At 43.3% G+C, this 26,723-nt stretch overlaps 2 protein-coding genes across 5 annotated transcripts; one reads left to right on the top strand and one right to left on the bottom strand.

The window, feature by feature from the left end:
* Window positions 1-237: 237 nt before the first annotated feature.
* Window positions 238-24,306, bottom strand: cfap100 (cilia and flagella associated protein 100). Of its 4 annotated transcripts, none has more exons than XM_084705197.1 (16): window positions 24,224-24,238; window positions 18,688-18,729; window positions 18,392-18,419; window positions 18,114-18,211; window positions 17,781-17,982; window positions 17,386-17,453; window positions 13,879-14,042; window positions 13,612-13,692; window positions 13,294-13,472; window positions 13,020-13,125; window positions 11,683-11,725; window positions 11,098-11,252; window positions 4,679-4,814; window positions 2,997-3,199; window positions 659-752; window positions 238-480 (listed from the first exon to the last, which is right to left on the bottom strand). In XM_084705197.1, exons 3-16 carry the CDS (start codon window positions 18,417-18,419, stop codon window positions 367-369), a joined length of 1,671 nt encoding a protein of 556 aa, XP_084561323.1. In that variant the 5' UTR covers window positions 18,688-18,729; window positions 24,224-24,238; the 3' UTR covers window positions 238-366. The 4 variants fall into 4 exon arrangements, with proteins under 4 accessions (XP_084561323.1, XP_084561324.1, XP_084561326.1 ...); XM_084705198.1 differs by having other exon boundaries at window positions 11,683-11,722; XM_084705200.1 differs by lacking the exons at window positions 18,688-18,729; window positions 24,224-24,238 and adding exons at window positions 19,125-19,152; window positions 23,780-24,173.
* On the top strand, window positions 19,621-23,399 carry LOC146273493 (uncharacterized). The gene is made up of 3 exons (XM_084705815.1): window positions 19,621-19,685; window positions 20,131-22,207; window positions 22,294-23,399. Exon 2 carries the CDS (start codon window positions 20,131-20,133, stop codon window positions 22,054-22,056), a length of 1,926 nt encoding a protein of 641 aa, XP_084561941.1. The 5' UTR covers window positions 19,621-19,685; the 3' UTR covers window positions 22,057-22,207; window positions 22,294-23,399.
* Window positions 24,307-26,723: the final 2,417 nt, after the last annotated feature.

The raw sequence follows: 26,723 nt of genomic DNA, 5'->3' as shown, positions 1-26,723 counted from the left end.
TAATTTATGAAATGTGTTATTTATTTTTCTACCAACGTACATTTTCTGACTAATACTGGTTAATAAAATATGGCATCACACCAGAAAGTCCTTGGTAAAGTATTGTTTTCTCTTGAGGTTTCAGGTATATCTGCTTTAGCAAAGCAAGCGCCGCGTGTGCTATGTAAGTCCAGTAATAATAAAACTGCCAAGTGATATAAGTACAACTTCAAAACATTTCCCAAACATCATACAATGTCACCGTGGCCAGGGATGTCAGTTTATTTGTAATCCTTATAACCCAAATACATCAGAAATGAATAACAATGGGTTAAATAAGTCTGGTCAATATCTGCAAAGGGTTATGTTGTGATAGGGTATGAGCCCTTAAGTGAAGAAGTATAGGTGCTCCTCCATCTTCTTGTCAGTCAACGGGTTCTCTTGTCTTTGTTTTTGCTTGTGGACAGGAGGCTGTGATCGAGTCATCAGTTTCTTTCCGGTCTTAAAGAGAACAACATTGTTTTCACAAAATCACTTGACCGATTATAAAATTCAGGCTGGTTAATCAATTTCTATTTTTTTATAATACATTAATTGTTTTACATAAAAAGATACAATTATAAGTAGGCTAGTTTGTAACAGTAAATGGCCTGATAGAATGGAAGATGTATTATCTCACCGCCTTTTTTATGTCGGCCTGGGCTCTCTCCAGAGCCCTCTTCAACCTCTCCTCCTGGTGTTGCTTCTGCTCACGAACCTTCTCATCACGCAACCTGGACAGCCAGAGGGAAGGAAAGATGGATCCATTTAGTTAACAATGCCAAACTGGAACAATAACCTCACTCAGCATTTACTGTACTACACAGTCTATCCATCTAACTGCCCTCACTTTACCAACCACAAGAAATACACTGACGCTCAAGTTCCAGGTTAGGGCTGAACGACTAGTTGCATCGCAGTGTGACAAAACACGATTTTGTAATCGCAAAGGCTGCGATTTTACTTTGGTCATGTGACACGCGAGAGTAACGCAGTTTGCAGACGAAGGATCAACTTTGCACGGTACACTTCACCTTGACCTGTACATGGCCTCAGGCTTGACAGAACCTGACACACTTTGCCAATTTTGCCTTTTAAAAAGATGTTGCGCAGTGTCGCTACCTCGCGGGGCAATGCCACACCACAAAGCCATGTACAATGCATAGTAAAAAAAAAGCGCTTAAAATATTTTCGAAGAGGTACAGGCGATATGTGCTCCTTAATTTTTCTGAACTTTGTGTGTTATGTTGCTGACTGGAAATGAGTAGTGTAAATCTAAATTTATTTATAATAAATCATATAACAATCGCATATTAAATCGCAATTGCAATATTAGTTAAATTAATTGCTACTATCTTTTTTCTCTAAATTGTTCAGCCCTATTACATTTACATTACATTTATTCATTTAGCAGACGCTTTTATCCAAAGCGACTTCCAAGAGAGAGCTTTACAAAGTGCATAGGTCACTGATAATAACAACAAGATAACCCCAAAGCATTGCGGGTAGCCAAAACAAGAAGTACACATTGTGAACAACCAAAAAATAAGTGCTAAAGGGAGGAAACCATAAGAGCATGTAGTTAAACAAGTTACAATTAAACAACATGAAACTCTAAGTGCAAGTGTACCTGTAGGAAAGCAATAAAAATAGGATTAACTAAAATAGAAAACAGTTTAAATAAGCTACCACTAACAAACAAGAGCAACAGTCTAAGCAAGAGTGATCCTTGAGGAAACTAGCGTTGGGTTCAGCAAACCATTCCTAAGTACCATTGTACTCCCGGAACAAGTGCGTCTTGAGCCTACTCTTGAAGGTGGAGAGACAGTCTGTGTCTCTGATGGATGTGGGGAGTTGATTCCACCACTGGGGGGCCAGGCAGGAGAAGAGCTTGTGTTGGGATCAGGCGGTCATGAGCGGTGGGACCACCAGGCGGTTGTCTGAAGAAGACCGTAAGTGACGGGTGGGGGTTTAAGTCTGCAGGAGAGACTTGATGTAGTCGGGTGCAGTCCCGTTCACTGCTCGGAAGGTCAGTACCAGGGTCTTGAATCTGATGCGGGCCGTTATGGGTAGCCAGTGGAGGGAGTTGAGGAGCGGGGTAACGTGGGAGCGTCTGGGTAGATTGTAGACCAGGCGGGCCGCCGCGTTCTGAATACTCTGAAGAGGGCGGGTTGCGCATGCTGGGAGACCGGCGAGCAGCGAGTTGCAGTAGTCCAACTTGGAGAGGACAAGTGCTTGGACAAGCAGCTGGGTGGAGTGCTCAGACAGGTATCTCCTGATCTTCCAGATGTTGTAGAGGGTGAATCTACACGACCGGGAGACCGCAGCAATGTGGGCCGTGAGGGAGAGCTCGTCATCCGTGGTAACCCCAAGGTTCCTGGCAGAGGATGAGGGGGTCACCGTCGCAGATCCCAGGGTGATTGAGAGGTCGTGGGAGATGGAGGGTTTGGCTCGGGATGATGAGAAGTTCTGTTTTGACGAGGTTCAGCTGGAGGTGGTGCTCGGTCATCCAGGCGGAGATGTCTGCGAGGCAGGCCTCAATCCTAGCTGAGATCCCCGGATCGGTCAGGGGGAACGACAGGTACAGCTGTGTGTCGTCAGCGTAGCAGTGGTAGGAGAAGCCATGGGAGGTGATGATTGGTCCAAGTGAGGTGGTGTACAGAGAGAAGAGGAGGGCTCCAAGGACGGAGCCCTGTGGGACACCAGTGGAGAGCTGGCGAGGGTCTGACAGTTTGCCTCCCCAGGAGACCTGGTAGGATCTTCCCGACAGGTAGGATGAGATCCACTGGAGTGCAGTGCCAGATAGTGAAAGGGCCTGAGTCCTTTGACTACCTGCTATGGAAATAAACAGGTCCCAGATCTGTCTCTCTACTCCCCCGAAATGTACTAAACCCTTAAATCCCAGATAGCAAAATTTAACCGGGCTCGAGTCCTTCAACCAGCTACTACAGACAAATAAGCAGAAAGGGCTCCAGTACCTGAGCCTCCTCTCCTTATCCTTGGCCCGCTCGGCCAGCAGCAGCCGGTCTCTGGGGATCATCTCAGCATTCTCCAGCAGTTCGCCCAGGCGGCCCTCAATGGCCGTCAGCATCTGCAGCGTGCTCAGGTTGCCCTCGCTGTCGCCCACGCAGCTACGGTACACCTCTTCCACCTTTCTGCCCAGGGTGTCCAGCAATCCCTCCTGCAGAGTAAAGAGATGGGGCATGAGAGAAACATCAATAAATGATTCAATCATTTCAAAAGTTCAAATAAAAAGTGGTTTCCTTCAACAATAAAATCTCAATGTGGGCCTGAATATAGAGCAACATAAAACAAATTGAAGAAAATAAACAATATAGGCCTACATAAAAGCATCAACAATGGTACATTATGAATCAGCTATAACATTACCACTGACAGGTGAAGTGAATAACACTGATTATCTTGTTATCATGGCACCTGTCAGTTTGAGGGATATATTAGGCATAAAAGTGAAAATGTTATCCTCAAAGTTGCTGTGTTAGAAGCAGGAAAATGGGCAAGCGGAAGGATTTGAGAGACTTTGACAAGTGCCAAATTGTGATGCTAGACGACTGGGTCAGTGCATTTCCAAAACTGCAGCTCCTGTGGAGTGTTCCCGGTCTGCAGTGGTCAGTACCAAAAGTAGTCCTAAGAAGGAAAAGCGGTGAACCGGCAACAGGGTCATGGCTAGACTAAATGATGCATGTGGCCCGTGTGGTCTAATCCAACAGACTGCTGAAAAGGTTCATGCTGTTCTGATAGAAAGGTGTACACAGTGCATCGTAGTCTGTTGCGTATGATGCTGCGTAACCGCAGAGCAGTCAGGGTGCCCAGACTCCTGTCCATTGCCGAAAGCGCCTACAATGGGCATGTGAGCATTAGAATTGGAACACAGAGCTATGAAAGAAGGTGGCCTGGTCTGATGAATCACATTTCTTTTACATCACATGGATGGCCGGCTGCGTGTGTGTCATTTACATTTACATTTAGTCATTTAGCAGACGCTCTTATCCAGAGCGACTTACAGTAGGTACAGGGACATTCCCCCCGAGGCAAGTAGGGTGAAGTGCCTTGCCTAAGGACACAACGTCATTTGGCATAGCCGGGAATCGATCTAGCAACCTTCCGATTACTAGCCCGGTTCCCTCACCGCTCAGCCATCTGACTCCCACTACTACTCCCATTTACCTGGGGAACATATGGCATTAGGATGCACTATGGGAAGAAGGCAAGCTGGAGAAGGCAGTGATGCTTTGGGCAATGTTCTGCTGGGAAACCTTGGGTCCTGCCATTTATGTGGATGTTACTTTGACACGTACCACCTACCTAAGCATTAGTGCAGGAATTAAATTATCTCTATAAATTATAGATAATTTAATACTTACTCCTTAAGTAATACTTACTCCTTACTCTCAAAGAGAATGAATTCATATTTTCTTTCCACACAATTATGACAAAGCAAAAACTGTATGTAGAATGTCTTTAAAATTATATAATTATAAAAACAGAAATACTACATTTCATGTGAATTCTTCATGTGTTGTTACAGTAAGAGTTAACAGGATTTAAACAATTTCTTATTACACATGGAAGGCTAATTAGAAATGGAATGTTTTGAAGCTGGCAGTGTAGATTCCTCCAAGAATCCTTTGAATCTTACCTGGTCGTCAGACTTGTAGTTGCCATAGTTGAAAAGACGGGACCTCAACTCCAATTCGGTTGCCCTTTCTCTCTCCCTCTGGATGGTGTGGTTCATAATATCTATCTGCTGAGTCAGCTGCTCTGTCTCATGCAGCCTGAGGAAGAGAGAAATCAAGTTAAAAAAGGGGAGAAGAAGGGAATGTGGGTTGAGGGAAATGGATTGGGTGGAGGTGTGGGAGGAACTTGTACACATTTGTAAAAGAAAGGGAGAAAAGAATGAGAAAGAACAAAAGAAGGATGAAATTGACTTTGGGATGTTTAAGGTTGTGTTCACACTTGTCAAGTTTGGTTTAATTCAAATTCTGGTGCGATTGCTTAGTGCGGTTCACGTGAACAAGTGTGAACGTTGTCATCCGAACCCTGATGCGCACCAAACAAGCTTGGCTTGGATATGTGAACGCAACACAGACCAAAGACGTCTAAACGGACCAATAATAGAATGTCACGTAACAAGTTGCAACCCATTAGAGCTTTAACAAAAAGAGGAAAGGGCTCATGTGGAGCAACGATCTCCTTATTAACATTTGATCAAAGTCGTCCAACAACCATATTTCAAGTATAATCGAAAAACGCATACAAAAGCTGAAGTCTTCAAAATGTTCAGTGATAGGTTTAAAAGCTTCCCCATCAGGTTGCGACCTTATCCTTATGCCTTTAGTTTAGGTTGAAACAAAACCAGAAGTTTTGCGTAATCACAACACATGATGACAGAAATTGATGTCTAAACACGTCCTTTTTGTGGAGTTTGCGACCTGTTTCGACCTCCCTTCCCTTTTGTTTTGTGTTTTTTGCCTTTATACTTGCCAATTAACAGAAGCTATGAGGGGAAACTACTGAGGACTGCGAGGAGGAGGTTAATCAACAACGTGGACTTCAGACTGCGGTAACCCACCCTACATTGTGCTTGCAGGGGCTGTGTGTTCCAGCCTCCAATGTAGAGGCATTGTTAGACATGAAACTCTATTGGGGCACAGCCCCTATTCATATCCCTTTTTTTTCTTTCAAGCTTGCTGCGCACAATGCACTATAGGCTATAGAAACTCTGCTTGCTTAACCCACTATACAACAGCTCAGGAACACAAGTTTGATATCAGCTTTGGCAAGGACATCAATAGTTAATGCGAGCACGTACATTTCTTTCGCATTCATTTGGGCGCAAATAGCCTACTGTTTTTTTGAGCTTCATAAGTAATATTGTTTTTATGTTTTAGTCAAAATATGATGATTGGTAGGCCTCACATTTAGAAACGTTCTTTAGTTTTGTAATGTTTTCTTAGCCCACCTCAATTCTGACTTGTGTGCCGAAATTAATGCACTGACTAATAAAGTAAATTGTTAAAACTCAAAATTAGATTTTACTGGGGCACAGCAGATTTATACTGGGGCACGTGCCCCAGTAAAAAGGCTCTAACGACGCCCCTGCTCCAATGTAATGTGTGGTGTTGGCCTAACTCTAAAAGTCGTTGAAGTTGTGTCCGAAAGATTGGGTTTTGAACTAGCCATCGCTGTGTAGAGCCGGCCTGGGAGACATGTCCGTGATCAACGTCAGGTTGTAATTCAGGCAACAGAAGACTGGTTATTGGATTGTTAAAAAATAAGTTCCCTGTGCTGTGGCCAAAACGCAGGAACTGACATCCCCACCCACCCTAGTGGTCTGGAGAACGATTTGGTGTGAACTTGAAATGAACTTGAAATGCAGCATTTCTGCAAATGTCGTTGTGTTTTGTGCTAATGCTGCGGTGTTGTCGGCTAATGCTGCGGTGTTCTCAACTAATGCTGTTGTGTTCTCGGCTAAAGCTTGTGTGTTCTCCTCGGCTGATGTTGGTGGTGGGAACCAATGCTGTTGTGTTGTAAGTAGTAAATTGTTTTTTGAAATGTAGCGTTTTTTTTTGTTTCGATTTTGTTAATGTTGTTGTGTTGATGTTGTTGTGTTTCCAACTTTTGCTTGCTTCGCTAATGTTGCTGTGGTGTGCTAGCCTGGCTTCCAGCCCAACTTAGCCCCGCCCACAAACAAATTTGGACGGGAAGTTGGGTCTGGAGGGGCTCGTATTGGGGACTATATAACTATATAAAACCAGGATCTGGGTAGGGATGGAGATTTGAACTGATTTCACTATTCGAATAGTAGGATAATCTATTTTTGTTAATGTGGTTCCGTTAATTAGCCTGCCGTGACGCAAAGCATACAGTAAACACATGAACCACCACACATTCTGGCAATAATTGGGACTGTTCAGCTATTAGATTAAATAAGGGTTGAATAAAGAAAACAAATGAAAGATCAATTTATTAACATGACGAAAAGACAATGAACTTGAAAAAACGCTGCGTCTTCAGACGTAGGCTCTTAATTTGGCGGAAAAGCGATAGCCTATTATTATGTGAAATCAAAAGTAGGCTACATTGGACTAAATTAAACACATTGGGAAGGCTATCCTCGATAAAAACGAAAGACACACATGGAGAAATATTGCATATCGTCTGGTCTCGTCATCTGCCGCTTGTCCGGGGATCGGGTCGCGGGGGCAACGACCTAAGCAGGGAGGCCCAGGCTTCCCTCTCCCCGGCCACTTCCACCACCTCTTCCTGGGGGACCCCGAGGCGTTCCCAGGCCAGCCGAGTGACATAGTCCCTCCAGCGTGTCCTGGGTCTTCCCCGGGGCCTCTTCCCAGTGGGACGTGCCCGGAACACCTCACCAGGGAGGCGTCCAGGAGGCATCCTAATCAGATGCCCGAGCCACCTCAGCTGGCTCCTCTCGACGCGGAGGAGCAGCGGTTCTACTCTGAGCCCCTCCCGGATGACCGAGCTTCTCACCCTATCTCTAAGGGAGAGCCCGGACACCCTGCGGAGAAAGCTCATTTTGGCCGCTTGTATTCGCGATCTCGTTCTTTCGGTCACTACCCATAGTTCGTGACCATAGGTGAGGGTAGGAACGTAGATCGACTGGTAAATAGAGAGCTTCGCCTTTCGACTCAGCTCCTTCTTCACCACGACGGACCGATGCAGAGCCCGCATCACTGCGGACGCCGCACCGATCCGCCTGTCGACCTCGCGCTCCATTCTTCCCTCACTCGTGAACAAGCCCCCGAGATACTTGAACTCCTCCACTTGGTTCAGGATCTCCTCCCCGACCCGGAGATGGCACTCCACCCTTTTCCGGTCGATAACCATGGCCTCAGATTTGGAGGTGCTGATTCGCATCCCAGCCGCTTCACATTCGGTTGCGAACCGCTCCAGTGAGAGCTGAAGGTCACGGCCCGATGAAGCCAACAGGACCACATCATCTGCAAAAAGCAGCGACCCGATCCTGAGGTCACCAAACCGGACCCCCTCAACACCCTGGCTGCGCCTAGAAATCCTGTCCATATAGGTAATGAACAGAATCGGTGACATAGGGCAGCCCTGGCGGAGTCCAACCCTCACCGGAAACAAGTTCGACTTACTACCGGCAATGCGGACCAAACTCTGGCACCGGTCGTACAGGGACCGGACAGCCCCGATCAGGGAATCCGGTACCCCGTACTCTCGGAGCACCCCCCACATGAGCCCCCGAGGGACACGGTCGAACGCCTTTTCCAAATCCACAAAACATGTGTAGACTGGTTGGGCGAACTCCCACGCACCCTCCAGGACTCCGCGGAGGGTATAGAGCTGGTCCACTGTTCCACGGCCAGGACGAAAACCACATTGCTCCTCCTGAATCCGAGGTTCGACAATCCGGCGGACCCTCCTCTCCAGGACCCCTGAATAGACCTTCCCAGGGAGGCTGAGGAGTGTGATCCCCCTAAAGTTGGAGCACACCCTCCGGTCCCCCTTTTTAAAGAGGGGAACCACCACCCCGGTCTGCCAGTCCAGAGGCACTGTCCCCGATGTCCACGCGATGTTGCAGAGTCGTGTCAACCAAGACAGCCCTACAACATCCAGAGCCTTAAGGAACTCCGGGCGGACCTCGTCCACCCCAGGGGCCCTGCCACCGCGGAGCTTTTCAACCACCTCGGCGACCTCGGCCCCAGAGATAGAAGGGCCCCCCCCGATGTCCCCAGACTCTGCCTCCACGTCGGAAAGCGTGTTGGTGGAATTAAGGAGGTCTTCAAAGTATTCCTTCCACCGATCCAGGACGTCCCCCGTCGAAGTCAGCAGCGCACCGTCCCTACCGTATACAGTGTTGACAGAGCACTGCTTCCCCCTCCTGAGTCGCCGGATGGTGGTCCAGAACCTTTTTGAAGCCGTTCGGAAGTCAGTCTCCATGGCCTCGCCGAACTCCTCCCATGCCCGGGTTTTTGCCTCCGCGACCGCCAGAGCCGCGTTCCGCTTGGCCTGCCGGTACACATCAGCTGCCTCAGGAGTCCTACCAGCCAATAAAGCCCGATAGGCCTCCTTCTTCAGCTTGACGGCATCCCTCACCTCGGGAGTCCACCACCGGGTCCGAGGGTTACCGCCGCGACATGCACCGACCGCCTTGCGGCCACAGCTCCGGTCAGCCGCTTCAACAATGGAGGCCCGGAACATGGCTCATTCGGACTCAATGTCCCCGGCCCCCCCCGAGACATGATCGAAGCTCTCCCGGAGGTGGGAGTTGAAGCTCCTTCTGACAGAGGGTTCCGCCAGCCGTTCCCAGCAGACCCTCACATTACGTTTGGGCCTGCCAGGCCTGACCGGCGTCCTCCCCCACCATCGGAGCCAACTCACCACCAGGTGGTGATCAGTTGACAGCTCCGCCCCTCTCCTCACCCGAGTGTCCAAGACATGCGGCCTCAAGTCCGACGACACGACTACGAAGTCGATCATCGAACTGAGACCTCGGGTGTCCATGTGCCAGGTTAATATTGCATATTAACTTGGATATTAACTTGGAACCAAAATCCTATAGGATACGGTGCGCCACCACACAATGCAAACATAAACAGCGGATTACGCTAGCTCTACATGGCTACTGGTAAGAAAATAAATAAGCCACAACTGAATTAGCCATACGCATTTTATTCAGGAAAATGAGCACGTAAACATGCTCAGGGGAGAGGCCAGTACGGAGTCGATTTACGAGCAGGCCGGCATAGAAAAAACTGCATGAACTGAGGTGGCTGCGAGGTAGCCTACTGCTTAGCCAGGACACAATGCTTCTTGTAGCGCCAAATGAAATGAAAGGAGACTCGCAGCAGAACGCAGGCGTAGCCTACCTTTTTTGATGGTTTTCATCATTTTTAACGTCACAACTATTAGAATTCACAACACGACGCAACGGTTTTTCATTAAAACATTTTTTTTTATTAAACTACGCTCATAAGTATTCGAAAAAATATTCGAATACTAACTTACTTTAGGATATCCGGATATTCGATTAACCACGCCCATCCCTAGATCTGGGCGGACCAATGAAATTGCCTGGGCAGGCTTTATACGATGATGGACAGATGATCAACAGTAACGTAATCAACAACGTCACGAAAGAGCGCTTGGGTTGAATTCGTTTTCAACAAACAACATATTACGTAGCTCTGATTGGTTGTAGGTCTATCCAATTGACGGAAGAGGCATTTGTTTTAGTAGTTCGGTTGAAACACACCCCATAGTCACAGCCCAACGGAGAGTTATCAGACTCATGTTCTGACTAGAATTATGAGTATGAAAATGTCAGGCTAGTGGTGTGCACCCGTGGGCCACAGTATTTTTACGACCTTTTAATACCACTTCTAAATGACATTTAAGATCAAACTTACAATGGAAATACAAAAGTGGACATATACAGTAATCTTTCCAAATGAACTGATGTCTGTTCAAAATGAACAGTGTGAAATGACAATAATCGGTTGAGTTTAAGAACATTGAATAAATGTGTGTAATTGCTCAGAGGTCAGATGGCATTGCTAGCTCTATATATATAGCTCCTATCATAACATCCAGCGTTGTAGCGTTGACATCGTTGCTAGCGGTGGAAATGGTGGAGCAGAAACTAGCAATTGCAGGCTGCTGGCGTGCCTTAACGTAATCTCTGTGTTTTTTGCTCTGCATGTGCGATTCCATCACTCTGATCCCCATTGTCCCCAGTTTGAAATTCTTCTGACACGAGGTTCGCTTCATAAACATTTCCAGGCACCAATCTTAACCAAGAATACTCATTCTTTTCAAGCCATTTGTAATTTAACTTTAATTTTTTAATTTTTAGTTGAGTGGCCATCAACCATTGCTGTATTACCTGTATTGCCAATGCTTTACGTCATAAAAATCTGCGCAGTAGGCTACGCTCTGTTCACATCAAAAGGGATGGAGGTCAAAAGCTAACTGGGGGTGAGCAAATGTAAAAAAAAGCCCCTGGACTCATTCCTACCAGGACACGTATAATTCCACCTCCCAACCCAGACCCTTGACCCCTGGTCTTACATCTTCTTCTGGGTCAAGTCCATGGTGTAGCGAATATCCTCCAGGGCCTCCTCCGTCTCGCGGGAATTCTGGATCAGAGACAGGTTCTGCTCCTCCAGCTCAGTCAGCAGGTCCAGGAGTTGCTGTGGGTCTGTGAAGTAAAGCTCAGGCTGCGCCTGTAGGGAGTGACAAAACACAGTGTGGAAAACCAATGTTATATACAGAGAGAGTAAGAGAGTATGGCTGTTATCAAATCATTTTCTTATATATCCTATATCCTATCTTTTTGGTGGGTTGGTTTTCTGATTATTAGTCTTTAATTAAATGTCACATTTACTTAGGGATTTGATATTAACCAAACAAAACCATGCCTACCAATTTCTCAAGTCATTGTTGCTACTGAAATATATTTTCATTGAGAATGAATTTAAATTTCACAATATATTGTCTTTAAATTTGTACTTTAGGTTTGTTGTTTACCTCGTCTGACAGTGAGTCAGTAAAAATTCACCAATCACCAATGAATAAAATCTGACTCCATGGAATCTTACTAACCCTGACCCTCATGCAGAGAAATGTAAACTGAAAATGTTATGTAAAACTGACCTCGTATGCAGAGCCCTCTGAGTCTTGTTCTGACACAGTGCTGCTGAAATGGACAAGTAGAGAACTTAACACAAAATTCAATAGCTATTGTAATCAGGGCCACCAGGAAGGGTGTGGCCAGGGGCAACTGCCACACCGGTATAAAGACCCACCAAAAATATCACATTTCATAGGCTTAACTGTACAGAACATTTGCATCAGAATAATTATTATAGTCTGATTGGTTAAGCGACAAACCATATTGCTTCAGAGTGTTGGCTTTTGTCTATCATACACAGCGTGCATAGTTTTGTTGCCTATAGAATCTCTGCCACGCCCATACGTAACTGTACAGCCTCCCCCACTTTAGGATGCATCAGGAACAGCGTCAGGGCATGGCCGTAAAACTATCAATGCTCCAGGGCTGCAGGCTCCCCCTTCTCTATTTACGGGCTATCCTCTGGTCGGCAAAGAGTTCACAGCGGCTCGAACGAACTGTACAACAGTAGAGTTACAAATAATATGTTTGTTTTTAGTTTTTACAACGCCTACAAAGCCGTATTGCGTTTTAACTAGTGCTGTCAGTTAAACGCCTTATTAACGGCGTGAACGCAAACCCATTTTAACAGCGTACATTTTTTTATCGCAAGATTAACGTTCTTGGTCTTAACAAACTTGTCAGTTTTTTTCACATGCTGTTGCAACAACTACTGACGTTAGAAAAACTACAAGACCACAGATCTAGCTAGACCGGAAACAAAACAACTGCCAATAAGATTCTGAATGGAAAGTTGACTTTTAAAAAGTTGCCAAATGGTTCCATTGATAAGACCAAAGTGATCTGTGTGTTTTGTCGTTGTGAACTGAGCTATCATCGCAGCACGTCCAGTTTGAAATACCACTTGATGGCCAAGCACACAGCTGATGCGACTCTCCGCCCCCTCGTCAAATTGCAATGTTGTTTTCAATAAATAAATAAAAACATTGGCACCAATCCGATCCACTTTTCCATGTTTATAAGAGCATTAAAATGAGAAAAAATTATGGGACAAAAAGAAATCAAGGGACATTTAGAATAGATTAAAATGTGTGATTAATTGCGATTAATCGCGAGCTAACTATGACATTATCGTGATTAAATATTTTAATAGTTTGACAGCACTAGTTTTAATTGACCTTTTGTTGCAGCTGACAGTAATAGATTATGTTCAGGCATAGAGACTAGTTAACTAGCTAATTAGCTAGCAAGCGTTTTTGGCTCACTTACAATTTTCTCCTCACCAGTTTCAGACCCATGGTGCCACCTCTGATTGTAACTCAAACATATGTTCCCTTCATAAAAGTACAGAAGTTCTCACGCTTTGTCACTGGGACTTGTAGACTTCCTGTTCTGTCTGGAGGAAGCCTTAGGGTCTTTCAGCTGGGAAAGGTCTCTGCTGGTGAACGACCCCTTGTTCACAATGTCTGGAAGTGTATGTGTGAGACATATTCAATTTAAGAGAGAGGGAAATGGATAGGTAGAGAGGGCTTGATTATTATGGAATACACAACATGCAGACCACACTGGAGACAGTGAAACATACACATCCCAACTCAAAACAAAATAATTTAAGACAGAGCTAAATGACATACTACGGCCAGTCTTCTTCTCTTTCTCCTTCTCCTTGTCCTTGCTCTTGGTGGTGGACTGGATCTTGGTAGACTTGGCCTTGGTCCTCTGGGTCTCTTGCCATTCTGGAGGTGAGAGCTTAAAGAGGAAGTCCTTATAAAGAGTGTACTCCTTCAGAATGTCTTCAAATTTGGAAATGTCACTGCAAGATCATCATATACAGACACATATTACACATATGTATTTGGACACATCCTCATACATTCACAAAACTAGATAACTACTTAGATATTCAGGAAAATACTCATCATGTCATCATGGCTACCACTCATGTTACTTACCTCTTAATGGCCACCATTTTAGTAGTAATTCTCTTGATCTCAGCAATCCTCTCCAGTTTGGCCTTAGTCTCTTGCTCAGCTCTATTAGAATGCCAAAATTTATTCATAAAGTGAATCATCAATTGATTATATTATTTTACATTTCTGTTGATTACTTTGTCATGGAATAATGTTCAGGTTGTTTCTGTATCTATGGAAATTGCTGTAATTGATTACATTAAGTGTTCTGGAAATATCTACAGTTGACATTCTGCCATTTGAGTTTACATTTTGATGGCTTCCACAGAGTTCTTGTCATTCTCTTTAAGGAACTCGTCAAACATGACAGCATCGTTCTCAAGGAGCGTCTCAGCTTGCATCAGCTTCCTCTCCTCCTCAGCCGCCACCCTCTCCAGCTGTGCAATCTCCCCGTACTTCACTGCCAGAGAGTACTGAGAGGCAGTGAGAATGTGGAAAGTAGAAGTGAGGAGATGAGAGGAAATTATTGAATTAGGTAGACAAGAGGAATGGATACGGAGAAAAGCAAAAATGACAGAGACAGAAAAGAAGAGGCAAGAGTCAAGGCCAGCAACAAGTAACCTGACTCGCCAGATGGTTTGTCACAAATATCTGTCACAGAGTGGGATGGGTGCAGGGGAACACTGCTGAAAAAGGAGAGTAAGAAGGAGGGAGAGAGGTTTGAGGAGTTGACACCTGGCATTTCGGTCTCCCTTTCCCTTTTGTTTTGTGTTTTTTTTTTCTCCTTTGTAACTCATCCAATATACAGGAGCAACAAAACTATCAACAAGACAACCCAAGAAGGCTCATCAATAAGCCGATGGTAGACTGGAGCAATACGTTCCTTACTGAAAAGGAGACAGCCTCTGCAGCCCCGCTTGCAGAGGCTGTCTCCCTTCAGTAAGGAATACATTTTATGTTGTGCAATATGTGCTGTACTAGATAACTCTAAAATACCTTTGTTGTGCCCTTTTTCCTGTCGCCCTCGGTGGCGGTCCCTACACCAGTGTGTTTGTTTTTTTTGTGCTTTTTCTCTCCACTAGGAGATCACTACAGTTGTAGTGCCTCTTCTTAATCTGTAGTATGTTCCTTTTAACAGTCTATTTAGTATTGTATGGTGATTGGTGACGCCTGCCCTGTGGGGAAAACTGAAGACACCTGTTAATTTGATCAATAAAGTATATTTTCCTACATTGACCTCTCTGGGTCTTCTGTGTTACTTTGTGCTGAGATCCAAACCCTGCACGGGTGGAGAAGGGGTTCACTGTAACTGTAACATATCCATCTGGGTTGGGAGTTTTCCTTGGAAACTGTTTGGAAAGGGACAGGCATTTGTAAAACATACTTGGCAGGTGAATGGATCTTTCTAGGATAACTTCAACCACACCGTTAGCTGACAGTAGTTCCTCATAGGATGCTGATTGGTCCCAACCACTGCTGTTTATACAGAAACTAAAAACTTGAGAGCTTGGCAAGATTAATTCTCGAGTGTTTGTGATATCGCAAATCCAGCTGTCCCGCAAGTTTAAGCAACAAGTGAGGTGTAAAAACAACAGACAAAATGGCTAGTGGGTGGTGTGTGTACTGTGGGGCAAAATTATAGTCAAACATGTATATCTCTTGTAGCGTCCCCAGAGACGAAGCTTATCCAGTCCCCCCAGCACCAGTGACAGAGGTCCAAGCCTCCTCACAGCCAGGTCTTGGCTGACCACTTTAAACTGTCTCCCTGTTACGGGGGGTGATTAGTGCTTCAGCGGGGACAAAAAAGCACACTATGTAAGATATGTTTGCACACCAAGTCCATCTCGTCACCGCATTTTTATCATTAGTTCCCAATGGAGGAAACAGCTGCGAGGTAGTGACACTGCCCGAGTGGAAACTTTGATGACAGTGATATAGAGGCGTCGTCATGTGACTAAACATCAGAGCAGATTATGATGTAGGTAGCTAAGATAACCTCACTATTGTGGTGTCCCTTCGTTATCTAGTTTCCCATTGTTAATTCAGAAATTACTATTCAGTACTGTCAGTATGGCAAGAGAAAAAAGATCAGTCAAGTAGTCTACTTTGATGAAGTCTACTACTATGTTTGTTACTGATGTATTCAAGATTATTATAAAAGCTGACAGTAGTGTGATTGTTTTGATGAATCAGAGACTCATAGAGACAGAGACAACAGGAGTTTAGAGCCATGAGAAACACTTTGAAAATGCTGAGGGAAGCAAACACAATAAAGACACAGAGCAAGCAGGAGCAATAACAATTGTAACTGGTCAGTGTTGATGTGAAGAAGCTATGGGTGTGGGAGAATCTATTTATAAACAGTAGATCAACTATTGCCTTATTATTTGTTCATGTATCCTTTCTTAAAACACATTCATATGTTCTTACTGTAATCAATATTGTGTATCTAATGGAATAAAAACATCTATTATTCCAACTGTTTCAGTGACAGTTGCAACCAGTTGTCAGGCCAAAAATATATACTTTTTATAGGCAGAGCAGCATATAGGCACTGGGTGCCTGGGTCAAGAGAACCCGTACACTTGACCTTTCAGATCTAGCTTTTATGAGTACTGATATGGTAAGCTTTCCTAAAATACTATGGCTGTCTGTTCTAAGATGTAGTATCCGCCTGAGTGTTTAACAAACATCTGTTGGCTGTATGTCACCTTTTTCCCTCTATTTACTATCAAATTTGTCCCCAGACCTTCATACCCCAAGACACACTTTGCTACAACTATTCTGTGTGTAACTGGTCATATTTCTTGTCGAGGTGTATGTGAACTCTCTCTTATCAGCTGATTGTATAATACTTATAAATCCAGTACCTTAACTGATTGTAACACAGTTCTAGTGGAGATGGACATTTTCTTTTACATAGGCTATGTAGGAAATAAATGTATCATGGTGCTATGCTTGTAACATTTTGTTATATACAGTTACATGTGTTAAGGATGTTACCCTGGTGGATTTAATCTCTAATAGTGTGATTTTTCAGGCACACCATTACCATTATATTCATACATTTTTCACAAACTCAATAATGGTAAGTTTAATGATAAATATATGTATATATACACACAGCCCTGGATTTTAGCACTGCAAAGTGATGAGTTCCGGTTCTCCGGTTTTTCTATTGCTGTTTAATTTGGCTAAAATGAATTTGAGCCAGTATTGCTGTTTCCTGCTTCCCAATGAGCAATGGAGAAACAGTAAGTAAATAAGTAAGTAAATGTTATCTATAAAGCACACTAACACAGCAAGGCTGACAGAGGTGCCGCTCACAGCTGTGGCTCATTGGCTAATTGTGCGATCAGCAATAAAAGCTGTGCTAAACAGGAAATTAGAGATCAGAGCCCGGAAGTGAGAGCCAGATGCTGGCCACTTAATTGTATTTTCTTTTTGTGGTAACACATGGTCTACTGTGTTTACAGTGACCGCGGAACCCCAGCCTGATGTGACAGAGAGCAATCAATTTGCTGTTGTCCCCGGTCCTCAGTAGAGAAAGGCTCCCTGGAATATTTGGTTTTGTTTGTTAACGATTTATTTTGATAATTTAATGCACTTTGTTGCTGTTTGTATGCATCACCCCTGTGGCTGCTACTCTTTTTTTTTACCATAATGAGGTGAAGCAAATACAGAAAACACTTTTCCAGTCCTTCAAAAGATTTGTATTTTTTGTCTACATCTTTAACACTAGCCTTTGTTTGTGTACTCAAGAAATCCTACACAGCCTGTCCATATGTCTTGTCTTGTTTTGCTTTGCTTTCTTACCTCCAGAAGAAACATCTCTCGCTTCTTGATAATAAACTCGCTGATGCTCTCTTTGTCGATATTACGGTCTAGGAGGGAAAAAGAACTGATTGTTACTGAATGATCATCTTTTAACATTTTAAGAAATGTTAAAACCAGTTAAATCTTGCAGTATGGCACACACAGATGCTTGCAGGAATCAGCTGACAACACACACGCATGCAAAGGACCCCCAAGGAAGTTGTCCTCTTTTTTTTCCCCCATTTCAGTTATTTCTCCAAGGCAGTCAGGAGCAGTGGGCAGCTACATCAGCGATGTCAGGCATTATTCACACAAGCATTATTCCAAACAACCAAACAATATTATTTGGACTGTGTGTGTCTCTCCTGTGCATGCATCATAAAAAAAATCTCCACCTTTAATCATGGCCATCCTCACGGCTGTGAGGATCTGGGGATGGGCTCTGCTCTCTTTTCCCTGAAGCTCAGCTCTAGTCTTCTCCTTCAATTCCTCCTGTCCATCCCACAGGATCCTCCTCAGGTTTGCCTGCTTGACTTTCACCCGACCAGCATAAGTGACCTTCTCATGAACTTTCAGGCCCAGCTGCCTCTGTAGCTCCTTGGAAAAAAAAATCATAGACTCACCTTTAACCATCCCCAAATCCAGTGACCTAGATTCTTAAGTGAACTATAACGTTAGCAAATGCAAAGTCAAATCGAATTTGTGATTTGTAAATCAAACACAAGCACCATTTTTCTACGCTCTTTCTCCCTGTTCCGGAGCTCAAATATATCATTGTCTTTTGGCAGCTTGAATGGGTTCTCCCTTGGCTTTTTGGCATCCGTGGCTGTAAACAACAAGCAAACCAAAGTTACTATTGTTAGTTTGTATTTCTCATATCTATCAGATCAGAACCTGACTAAATAACTGGTATCCTTGTGGAGCAGAACATATAAAACTCGAACTAAATGTAGAAATTATAGTAGGCCGGATTGCTAGTACAAGATGCTGAACACATTTTACTTACATGGAGCTGAAAATGCTGGTGATAACATCTTTAGAGACAGAAGATTACAGGTTAGGATTGATTGTATGGAAAATGTTATGTTATTGATGTTGATTAATTGTGAAACGGCACCGACAACCGTTTAATTGGTACAGAAAGGTAGTCCACACCACATGCCAGGGACTACTTTGATAGGCTATGCATCATGCTAGTCTTGCAAACAAGTAAAAGTAACAGCATCGCCTGCGTAGTTCATTTAAATGTTAAACCAATGTAAAATGGAGGTGTATCGAAATTGGCTTAGTATCTCTACATACCCTCAATATGATTTGTCCCTGGCAGTGTCTTCTGCTGAAACACTAATAAAAGACTTAACTCAAATACCCTTTGGAGAAGCTTTGGAACGCGATTGTGCTGTGTTCCGGAGTTTGAATTATGTTGCTATAGTAACGTCATTGTTAAGAGTGCTCTTTATTTTTCCAATGGATGGCGCTAAAGTCTAAGGCCACGTTTACACATAGCCGGGTGTTTACAGAAACGAATATTTCTGCCCCTCCGTTTTCAAAGATAACGTCGCACACACAAGTACGTTTTCAAAAATGTTTCTGTTGAACCCGCATATACGCCCCCGAGCGCCATTATAACTATGCCAAACCTGTTGGCGGCAGTGTAATGTGAAGGATAAAGCCATGCAAACCAATCAGAATGTTCAAAATCAACAACAACTAAGGATAACACGATCGACTTCCTTTACCTTTCAGGCGCGAGGTTCATTTGCTTGAGGGTGATTCTTTAACTATGGTACTTTTCTTGTCCCTGGATGAAATAATAAAAACTAAAGAACATTTATTCTTTTTTGTTTTTGTCACACTTACTTTACCCTAAGGGGAACTTCTAAAAAATGTATCATGGCTCAATCTTTGTTTTTATTATATAATATGAGGCCTTTCATGCATGGTTTTTAATGGTTTCCCTCTGTCCCTAAGCCAGACTTTGTATCTTCAACCTCGCCTAATTCTACATTAAATAATTAAATAATGTAGATTTCAAGTACAAATAATAAAATAATATCTATTTCAATTATGCATATTACATATTGTGATATTTATTCACATGTTCCTATATTTTTCATAAGTAGAACCCGTGTCCCTTGGGTTCACTGTCATTTCCACCACACTGTACAAAATAGAATCCTAGGATCATTGTTTTAGGTTTGTATACATAGTACCCATGGCAACAGAAACTCCACAGTGGAATACATGGCTGGATGAAAGTGTGACCCCTACAGGGGTTAGTGAAAAGAAGAAAAATCAAGGTAAATATGAGTAAAACTGAGAGTATGTTTATTGGTCGTCATTTCCAAACAGCTCATATTTAACATGGACGTAAAAATAACTGGATACATTTAATTTAATATTGTGTATTTTGTGTATATTTAATGCTAACTCTAAAACTAATATTAGCAGGCTAACATAGCATGAGATTTTGGAGGGAAAGGGGGGAAATGTCATTTCCACCACAGTCATTTCCACCACGGTGTTCATAATGGTGGTAAAGACAGGTTGTGGTGGAAATGACATTGTTCGTGCTGAACAGCCAATTATTTGGGCTACAATACTAAAACTTTTATGTAAAAAAAAAAAACAATTAATTAAGTTAAGATAGTAAAGAAGTATTTTATTATTTATTACAATATTATTGGTAAATAAGAGAACAATAGATAAGTAAGTTTGACATAATGTCTTGGCTCTTTCTTTAAGATGGCCAGCAATACCACAGCACAGAGGTCAAGATCATACAGAGAAAGAATAAAATCAGATCCACTTAAATATGCAGAGTCCCTCAAGAGGGACAGAGAAAGATACCTGAAGAAAAAGCAACAAGGTGTTGTTAAATCTGTGACAGAAATGCCAAAAAGAGAACAACGGAAAATGAGAAGACAGTGGCGAATTTCTCAACAAAACAGACGTAGGAAATTGAAAATGATCTCAGCAGTGAATAGTTTTATGGCACATACAACACCACCACAATCACCAGACAACATGAATGTTTATGCAGAAGACACCCCTGAAACACCTCAGCTGTGTGAGCCTACACCACAGAGAACTCCACAGAGGAAAAGAGGGAGAAAAAAGGTTGCGAAGGCAAGAGCAAAGGTGTACAGAGATCTTAATGACATTAAAGAAAAGCTTGCGGATGCCCTCAGAAAAGTTGAAAAATACAAAAAAAGAAGTATTCGACTTAGGAAGAACCTGGGGACACTAGAATCACCTAAAATGAAAACAAAGCAACAGATGCAGCAAGGAAGCAAGCAGTTAAAGAAGACACTCCTATTCCATAATACCATTATGTCAGAAATAAGAAAAAAATATCTGAATGTTGAGAATCGTAAAGCTCGGCAACTGATCTCCAAAGTTGTGGCTGGCAATATCTTAAAAAAATACCGCCTGGTCACCATGGCCAAGAAGGAGTTTGGATTCTCTACAAAGCTAATCAGGACAAACATGACAAGGGCTGACAAACTCAAATACACCCGCAAAACACAAAGAAACAGAGTCAGCCAAGAAATGAAGGAAAAGATAACAATGTTTTTAGAACGTGACGATAACAGTAGGGCCACTACTGGAAAGAAAGAGACAATTACAAAGATGAAAAATAAAATGCAAAAGCGCTTCCTGGTGGATTCTATGCAGACACTGCACCTGAAGTTTAGACACGAGAATCCCGAAGTTAGACTCTCCTATGCAGAGTTTTGCAAAAAGAGACCCTTTTGGATTGTTGCACCAACAATCAAAGACAGAGACACATGTCTGTGTAAGCTACACTCAAACATAGAGTTCATGGCAAACAAACTGTTCTTCCACAAAGTAATCAAAACGTCCAAAGTTACCGATCTCATGTCTTCAATTGCCTGCAAAAATGTGACAAAAGAGTGCATGTACAGGGAGTGTCTGGATTGCAAAGACCATGAGCTCCAAACCTCTGCCTTTGATGCTGGAGAGCAAACCTGGTGGTTCGAATGGAGAAGCTCTGTGGAAGACAGAGAAAAAAAGAAAAAAGATGGCTCCAAAGAAATCATCAAAGTTCACCACACAACGAAGGAAAAAGTACATGGGACTTTGAAGACTCTGCTGGATGACTTTTCGGACCAACTGAAAAAAAAGATGGGAAAGCACATTCACAACATAAAACATCAATATCTGTCTTTGAGAGCACTAAAAGAAAACATTGACGAAGACAGTATTGTACTACAAATTGACTTCGCAGAAAATTACATGTGCAAATTTCACAATGAAATTCAAGCTGTCCATTTTGGCGATTCCCACCAGCAGGTAAGCCTACATACTGGTGTGGCTCACACTACGAATGGTGTTGTGTCTGTTTGCACCATTAGTTCCTCAATGCGCCATGACCCACCTGCAATCTGGGCTCACCTCAAAAAAGTGCTTACCTACCTCAAACAACTAAACGCAGCTGCAACCACCCTGCATGTCATAAGTGATGGCCCAACCACTCAGTATAGATCAAAAAAGAACTTTTTTTTCCTGAGCAAAGTACCATACGAGCTGGGATTCCAAAAGGTGACCTGGAATTTTCTGGAGGCCGGACATGGGAAGGGCCCAGCTGATGGAATAGGTGCGGCTGTTAAGCGCCAGGCAGACTCGCTTTGTGGCCAAGGGCATTGACCTTCCAACTGGAAAAGTGTTGTTTGAACAACTGCTTAACCAGCCATCGACTGTCAAGTTAATGTACATCACTGATGGGGAAATTGAAGAGATGGATTGTCTCCTTCCTGATGGCTTGCTGACCATCAAAGGAACCATGCAGATACATCAGGTATCACACATGTCACCTTTGTAATGAGAGTTTAACATTTTTCAATTTATGTCTCCACAGTGTGTAAATGCATTTTGTTCTTTTAGATCATCTCTACAAGACCGGGGGAGATTTCTTGGCGAGTTCTCAGCTGCTTTTGTGCAGATCCCCATCCTTGCCAGTGTTTTGGTCTCAAAAAAGTAAACATACTGGAAGCACAGAACATGGAGACTGCATTGGGATCACCAAGTTCAAGCACAGTTACCTGCACATCTCAACCCATCATAGACCTGCATGAGGGACTGCTTGGAAGTTGGTGTGTGGTACGGTATGATGGGGATCCTTACCCTGGCATCATACAGGATGTGGACCCTGAGGGTTGTGCACTGGTGAGAACCATGAGTAATATTGGCAAAAACAGGTTCTTCTGGCCTATGAGAGATGATGTTATTTGGTACCAGCCAGAAGATGTGATCAGGCTGGTCCCAGAGCCTCAACCAGTAACAAAGAGGCATGTGATGGTGGAGCCAACCATTTGGAAGGAAATTTGCTCTGTTCTTGACCATGAAACATAACTGAACCTCTGGTCCATATGCAAGTTTGACAGATGCAGTATTTAGCAAATACAATGTCTATTTAGTCAGATTCAACTTGTTATTCCAAATGATTACGTTTGACGTCAGCATAGGCATATAGCATATATGTTTTAGATTTGAAAATATATTGCCTATTTTATCTGTTAATCTACATTATATTCAACTGGTTATATTAAGGTTATGATGACAAAGGGTTTGCTCTAGTTCGTACTAGTTTGCCCTAGTTCGTACTAGTTTGCTTTAGTTCAGAATATAGAAAGCAGTGAAGAAATTTGCAGATTTCTAACACAAATTCATATTTTGTCATTTTTTGGATTGTTTTTCATTTTAAAATATTGGTGAGATGTTACTGATTTGCTCTGGTTCACCACAGAGCAGTAGAAAATGTGTTTTTAATTGGAAGTTGCTATCTATGTCATTTCCACCACACACTGTCTCTTCCGCCACACCATGTCATTTCCACCACAACACATATTTTAAAGTAAAACATATCAAAAACATACAAACAAACCAACTATATTCAGTGGTGTTGATAATTGTGCAGTTATGGGTAAGATACGTGTATACCCTTTGAGAAATACATGATTTTGAGCTATGATAAGTAAATGAAATGTTCCAGTGACCTAGTTTTAGGTGTTTTTTAGTGTAAACATCGTAAAATATTTTAATGTACATTTTTGAAAAATAAATAAATAACAAATTTGAACAGAGATGTGTGTGCTATTTAATCAAATATATTTATAACAGAAGATATTTAATTATTTTCTCTTAAAAACACATGTTTTGTTACGTGATGGAAATGACATTTTTATTCAGCTCTCAGATAAAAATGGCAAAAAATATATATTATTCAATACAAATCATTGCAGCCAACTTAAGGGAAGGTTTGTAGACAGATTGAGAAACTAACTGATACTAAAAAACTGTTTGTAGAAATGTTTTCATTTTCTGAAACTGTCTAGCTCAAAGAGTACCATAGTTGAAGAATTACCCTTGAATGATTCACAAATGCGATGCTCAAATGTATTTCGTGATTCAGAAATGTAACGCAATTCACAATTAAATGACCCCATTACACTAGTTGTGTTCGACTTCATGCAGCACCGGCAGGGCCGACAGCTGACTGCGTTGAAGCTGAGAAAGCCATTGACTGCTTTAAGTCAGCCGGGCTGCAGGCGACGCCGGCGCTGCATGAAGTCGAAAGCACCTATTACTATAAACTATAAGTTTTTTTAGTCCCATAGGGGAGACCGGGGATGGTTGTAACACTTTTTGTTTGAGCATCAGTAACTCAGTGGTTGTTTGTGCTAGCTCTCTCAAACTTTGATACATACAACCCATATCTGTCTTCTACACATATAACTCTCTTGGACATCTACTACACAATCATAGATTAGGTGAGTTAGTGTCAAATACAAAGAGTTCCGTTGTTACAACCTACCCCACAACTGGGTTGAGTTGTAACACTAGCTGGGGATGGATGTAACATGGAGAGGTAATTTGATAAAATAAGATCCACACAATACAATTTGTACAATAACTTTATTTATAAACAAAGAACATATTGTTTTGAATAAGCTGAACAATTTTAAGTGACAAAAACACAATTCATTAACTGAAAACTATTTCTGTGTGTGTTTGTTTGAGTGTGCGTTTGTGTGCGTGTGTGGACTGTATTCCTGTATGTGCATTTGTCACAGGTTTAATCACTTTCACAATGGTGGCAAATGTAGACGGCTGCCCCTGGAGTGCAGGCTGTGTGGGCCCAGAACTGACAGCTCACACATTTAACCCACATTTCTTTTGGCCTCGAGTTTGCAAAGGGTTCCATGCACACAATGCAGAAATTCTCATCATCTGAGGTTTCAGAATCCTCTTGAACATTGGGCTTGGGCCTTTTGCTTCTTTGCTTTGCTTTCTTCTTTTGCACCTTTCCAGGTGGCAGGGTTATTCTTTTTTTAAGGGTCTTCTTCCTTGCTTCATCTTCAAGTGCCTGTTTCACAGGTGTATCTGTCAAGATTTCTGATTGCCTCCTCTTTCTATTACCATTGGCATTCTTCCTTGGACCTGCTTTGGGAAATGGACGGAGAGCAGATGGACTGAAACCTTTTTGAGCAGCTTGACATAAGTCCAGAGGCTGAGTCAGACAAAAAGCTTGACCTGCCTGGTCAACTGGAAAAGAGGCTTGGGCTGGCTCAGCTGAGCTGGAGGCTTGGACTGGCTCGGCTGAGCTGGAGGCTCGGGCCGGCTCGGCTGAGCTGGAGGCTTGGGCCGGCTCGGCTAAGCTGGAGGCTTGGGCTGGCTCCACTGAGCTGGAGGCTCGGACTGGCTCGGCTGAGCTGGAGGCTCGGACTGGCTCGGCTGTGCTGGAGGCTCGGACTGGCTCGGCTGAGCTGGAGGCTCGGGCTGGCTCGGCTGAGCTGGAGGCTCGGGCTGGCTCGGCTGAGCTGGAGGCTTGGGCTGGCTCCGCTGAGCTGGAGGCTCGGACTGGCTCGGCTGAGCTGGAGGCCAGAGAGGCAGATGGTTCAGGGCGGTCTGTGACCTGTGATGGTACATACTCACAGTCCTGGAAAATGTCTGGATTGAAAGGCCAGATGCCTGTACATCTAAAACCAGCTTGTACATTGTTTGGCGTAGCAGCATTGGGGAATGCAATCCTGACCAGGCTTGGGATGTTATAGATTGTCATCGGTTTTGCAGGATTCATTCTCATCCATGCATCACTGGCTGTGTTTATCAGCTTCTTGAATGGACCATAGACGCTACGATCAAGAGGCTGTAGCTTGTGCGAACAGTGGGGTGGCAAAGAAAGGAGAACTATCCCATTTTCTTTGCAGTAAGTGATTGCCTTCACTGAAAGATGGGAACTGTGGTTGTCCAACAACAGTAAAACCTTCTTGTCAGGACTGACTTTTGTGTGCTTTACAAAATGATTCAGGAAGATTAAGAAATCTTCCTCCTGCATCCATCCGGAGCCATTACCACACCCAACACTGCCTGGTGGTCCATCGTTTAAGAAGTGGTCTTTGTATCTTTTACGTGGGAAGACAAAGGCTGGAGGAATGACATTTCCCAGTGCATTCACAGCACAAGCTACAGATACCAGGACACCCCTTTCTCCTGAGGTCATTGCACCAACTTGCTTGACACCGCGCCGTGCGATTACACGGTCAGGAGTCTGGACAGTTGTGATACCCGTCTCATCCACATTCCAAATATCGTTTCCAGTAAAGCTGTGCTTCTCTATCACATCTCCAAGCTTTTTGAAAAATCTCTCCACATTTGGACGGTTGAAACTTGTGGCCCGTGACAAACTTGTTGGCTGTGCAGCTCTGATGGACAGATTTGGATGGCGTTTCATGAAGCCGGAAAACCAGTCCGTTCCTGCCATGGCTTTCTGCTTCCATGAATGGGGATATTTACAGTTATTCTCCTCTGCCAACTGGTATGCAAACTTCCTGACCTAAAAGCAAGTGATCAGTAAACTTGTTATCCCCATGAATGATGTATGAGCCCTTGGGGCAATAAGTAATAAACAAGCCACAACAATTGTTGCTGAAAAGCTGTAAATAATCTCTACCTCTTCATGTATCCTTAGTATAGTTAGACCACATTTAAATGTAAGATTCCTATATTTTTATTGTATGCAACTCCCTGCCAAAGCAAATTCCTTGTCTGTGTAAACATTCATGGCGAATAAATCCTTTTCTGATTCTGATCTAATGGGGATAATAATTGTGAAGTGAAATTATTATTATTATTTTTTATACTATGCCTATCTCATTGTTACCTCTCGAGGGGTTAACCCATAGAACAGACAAGCTGCTTCTGTTAAATACTCTGTCAAGAGTTCCTCCTGTGCCTCACTGAAGACCTTCTGACTACTACGGTAGCCTACATGGGGCCTCTCACTTGAACCCTCCTCTCTGAGCTTCTGTGCA

The sequence above is a fragment of the Hypomesus nipponensis genome, chromosome 9 (genome assembly GCF_054491055.1).
Source record: "Hypomesus nipponensis isolate SF chromosome 9, ASM5449105v1, whole genome shotgun sequence".
In the NCBI taxonomy this organism is placed as follows: Eukaryota; Metazoa; Chordata; class Actinopteri; order Osmeriformes; family Osmeridae; genus Hypomesus; species Hypomesus nipponensis.
Note: the sequence above shows the minus strand (reverse complement) of the source record. Positions and strands in the feature narration are given on the sequence as shown.